Source organism: Octopus bimaculoides, chromosome 1, assembly GCF_001194135.2.
Source record: "Octopus bimaculoides isolate UCB-OBI-ISO-001 chromosome 1, ASM119413v2, whole genome shotgun sequence".
Classification (NCBI taxonomy): Eukaryota; Metazoa; Mollusca; class Cephalopoda; order Octopoda; family Octopodidae; genus Octopus; species Octopus bimaculoides.
This window is the reverse complement of record NC_068981.1, coordinates 172,407,045-172,410,946: the sequence shown is the minus strand read 5'-3', so window position 1 is coordinate 172,410,946 and position 3,902 is coordinate 172,407,045. Positions and strand designations below refer to the sequence as shown.

The following is a 3,902-nucleotide window of genomic DNA, read 5'->3' as shown; positions in this document are numbered from 1 at the left end:
ATATATATATATTAATGTTTGTTTTTATGTTGAGTTATAATAAAAACAGTTTAACTGTAAACTGAAATATATTACTCAGTACTTTTCATAGTGTACATATTTATTATATTTTTACACAAAGAGGGGCAACAATGACTTCAAAATTTCAACCTTCTAGCCTTTATTGGACTCTCTGGTGAAGGCTAACAGGCCAAAACTTTGAAGTCACTGTTACCCTCTTCTTGCAAAAATATATTTATAAATGGTTAAGATTTGAATATATTCACAAGCACAGTATAAAATAGAAAAAAGCAGACAAAATTACCAATGAGAACTGAACCTTGATCTGTTGAGTAATGTCCAATCGCAATAATCATTGCACCAAAGTGGACCCACCATTCACTGCCATTGAATTAAATACATGTAAGCATATATCTATATATATATATACATCTATACATATAAATTTGACACGGGTGATTCTTTCTCGTCTTGGGATTCACAGTGAAACAGCTGGGTGGAATAGCGCGAAAAATTACACAGATGTGTAGAATGATCCGGTGGTGATGCTGGGCTTTGTATCTTTTCATAGCTCTCATGATTACCGAGATAATCTACTATAATAATACTCTTGTTTATGAATGAGAAAGGAAGGGGTGATAAATAAGGAGGGAAGTGGTGATGTCAAATTTATATATATATACATATATAGTGGTTTTTGGTTTCATATATATATTTCCATTTTTATGTGTGGATTTATTTTTTTCAGCGTTTCAACTCTGTGTGACTATATGTGTGTGCATGTGTGTATGTGTGTGTGTGCATGCATGCGCATGTGTGTTTGCTGAAACCTTCCAGTTACTATAGCTATCAGCAACTTAACATTTTTATTAATTTGGATTTTTTTTTCTTAAAATATATTTTTTTTTAAACCTTTATTTTTGGTGTTTGAATACAAAGAGGAGGTAAATATTTAGAAGATAGCAGGTTTTACAGCAACATCAACCAGACTACCCGGGTGAAACCGGAAAAAAACAGCTAGTATATATATATATATATATATATGAAATAACAAGTTCATGCTTAAATTATGACTGAAGACAACCTTACCACTTCTCAGAGTATCTTTGCCACCAGATAGCGCTCCGAGAGGTAGCAAACCATTTGGAGTAAGTCCCTTCAACTGCAGTACACTTTCGCTCTCTTCCCTGTAAAGAAAAGAACAATGAGTTGTCAAAATGAAAAGTAAGTAATTTATTAGATAGAAATTGATCTTAAAAAGGAAGGATATGGAAAATTATGGCAGTGTTCATATATTACTCAAGAGCATTGGTAATGTAATAAAAAGGTTCTGTTCTTGTTAATTAAAACCAAGTTGTGGGCCAAGTTACCACTAATCATGGTGCATACTATAAAAATGATTTCTCTTCTAGACATAATACTTAATTTGCAAGACAACAGAAATTATAGCCAATTGATATGATCTCACTATATTACTACTACTTTGTTATGCAGAATGAAAGGAAAAGTAATTTCCAACAGAATTTTGAAATGTTCTAAAACATAATTTAATTGAAAATAATGATAGGAATAAAGAGTCATATTAAGAGCCCAATTAACATATAACGATGAAATCCTTAATTAAAATTATGTAGCTAAATAAGTGAGCCAACAAGATTGTTTGATTAAGCTTAAAAGATTAAATGTATATATAAATAGACAGAATAATCTTGGTAAGTGTTTCATTCATTGGACTTAGTGAATGAAATATAAAGACACTAAATCAGAAGTATAAAGCCAAATAGCAAATAACACTCACCTCAATACAGTAAATACTCTAGCCATTTTACCGATGGCTCGAATCTTGTTTCTGATGACCTCTTTCCTGGCAGCAACTGGTTGTGCTGTAAGTAAAGAAAAGAAAATACATTTATATTGAAAAATGCAGAAACAAAATGAAAATGTATAATATTAACTATGCTATAAAAACTGTTGTTGCTCATGCAGACCTATGGTCAAAGATATTTCTGCCATGGCCATCCCAACTTTTCCCTCAAACTTAGTATATCTGGTCCATCCCTTTTTTTAAAGATGAGAAGAGTGATTTGAGAAAGACATGTCTGATGTTTCTAGCATGTCCATATGGAGGTTGTGTATCTTCTCAATACACCCACCTCCAAAAAAAAAAAACCAAAAAAAAAAAAACCAGTCACTTCTTTCTATTTTTCTATCCCTTACATAGCTGTTTAAATAGGGCCCAATCTGAAAAGGCTGGATGATATTCCAACTTCATGAGATGGTGATGATTATTTATGGGAAATGAATAGACACAGTAAAATACACAGAATTTTTCAGAAAGAGAAAAAAACAAAAAAAGTTTGTGTTATTTATGAAAAGTAACTGTGGGGAGACATGATATAGGCTGATCAGAGCAGGCAATGTATGCAAGATATATATTAAAGACCAACATTACAGCAAATTCATGCAGCTGGCTTATCACAGTTGTTTTATTAAACTGTTAATATTAAATATTTTCCCAGCAATGAATAATTAGGAATTTCAGATTTTGGATTATCATATTTCCACCTTGTTAACTTCTATGACAAATATCTAGAAAGTAACAATACATTTTCTGAAGCTAACTCCATTGTGGGGTGAGATTTGTAGATTTCTACTACAATGGGTTTAATCAATTATAAATATCAATTAGTTGGCAACTTAGATTTACTTATTCACACAATGTTTCACTATGTGAGTGAAAATAACAGATTCATTCATTTTTACGTGAGGACATGTAGATCTAGTTTAAACAGGACTGCAGCATAAACATATTTATCATGCTTCAAACTCAGTAGGATGTGTACTGTACATTTTCAGCTATTCCAACACTGGCTTATACACTGGTCACCTTTCTTATAGTAGTGAGCTATTATCAATACTGATATTTATTTTACAATTCAGTGGACTGTACCAGACTTGTTTGGGCTGCAGACAAGGCACAATGTAGTTCATAGCTAATAGTTCAATATTGTTGATGGAGTCATCTGTGAGTCCTCAAAACTGACATTTATTATATTATAGATTTGAAAATCTTAAAGAAACTATCATATCATACCAACTGTGTAAGTCGAATATATATATAAACAGAAATAATTAGTTAAGTCTATTAAAATGTTACCGTTTGAAAATCAAAGCTCCAGAATCACAATGACAAAAATACATATGCAAAAAAAAAAAGAAAAGAAAAAAAAACCAAAGAAAAGTTATACAAACATGATCTACATCTCTATAACATTGGAATACAGCTCTTGACTTACACTACATTTTTGCTTAAACTGAGGACAATTTTTTTAACCAGTTCACTATTGAGGTGTTCATACTTTCCACTGACTCTTAAGTTAGTATGGGAAGTAGATATATTAGTACTACTAAACTAAGAGAAAGAATTGAACATTCACCTTTTCTTATAGCCAATAATAACTGTTTTCTTTTTCGTTGGGGGAGGGGACATACTGAATAAGTATCAACATAGAAAGTAGACATAATCAGAGATTGCCTACATGTATTTATAGAGATTTCTTTCATGCACACAGATAGGAGTGAAAGGTCTGTAGGATATTGGGACGGAAATACAGCAGGTAATGTCTAAGTGATGAAATAATTTGGGAGTGTTCTGTGGATGCATTGATATGAAGTAGTCACTTTGGTATGCATGTTTATATAACAATCAACTTCTACCCTGACACTATCTAAAGCAAAAGCTGAAAATTTATTCAACCCTTCATTTTGTCAGAGCATCTAATATATACTTTCTCTCCACTAAACATGAGAAGCCTTTAGAAAGTATGAACTGTTCAAATTTTAATTGGTTAATAAACTTCCTAAATTTAATAAAGCATGCATATATATATATATATATATAT

General features: G+C 31.4%; 1 protein-coding gene across 3 annotated transcripts in view; it reads right to left on the bottom strand.

The window, feature by feature from the left end:
- The window catches only part of LOC106874522 (serine/threonine-protein phosphatase 2B catalytic subunit 3), a 134,294-nt gene that overhangs the window by 15,224 nt on the left and 115,168 nt on the right, over positions 1 to 3,902 (bottom strand). For 2 of the 3 annotated variants that reach the window (XM_052972614.1, XM_052972609.1), the window contains exons 10-11: positions 1,799 to 1,883; positions 1,090 to 1,187 (exon numbers count right to left, since the gene is read on the bottom strand). In XM_052972614.1, the coding sequence (XP_052828574.1) occupies positions 1,090 to 1,187; positions 1,799 to 1,883 (183 nt within the window). The remainder of the gene's footprint in view (positions 1 to 1,089; positions 1,188 to 1,798; positions 1,884 to 3,902) is intronic. The other variant, XM_014922283.2, reaches the window with a different exon arrangement.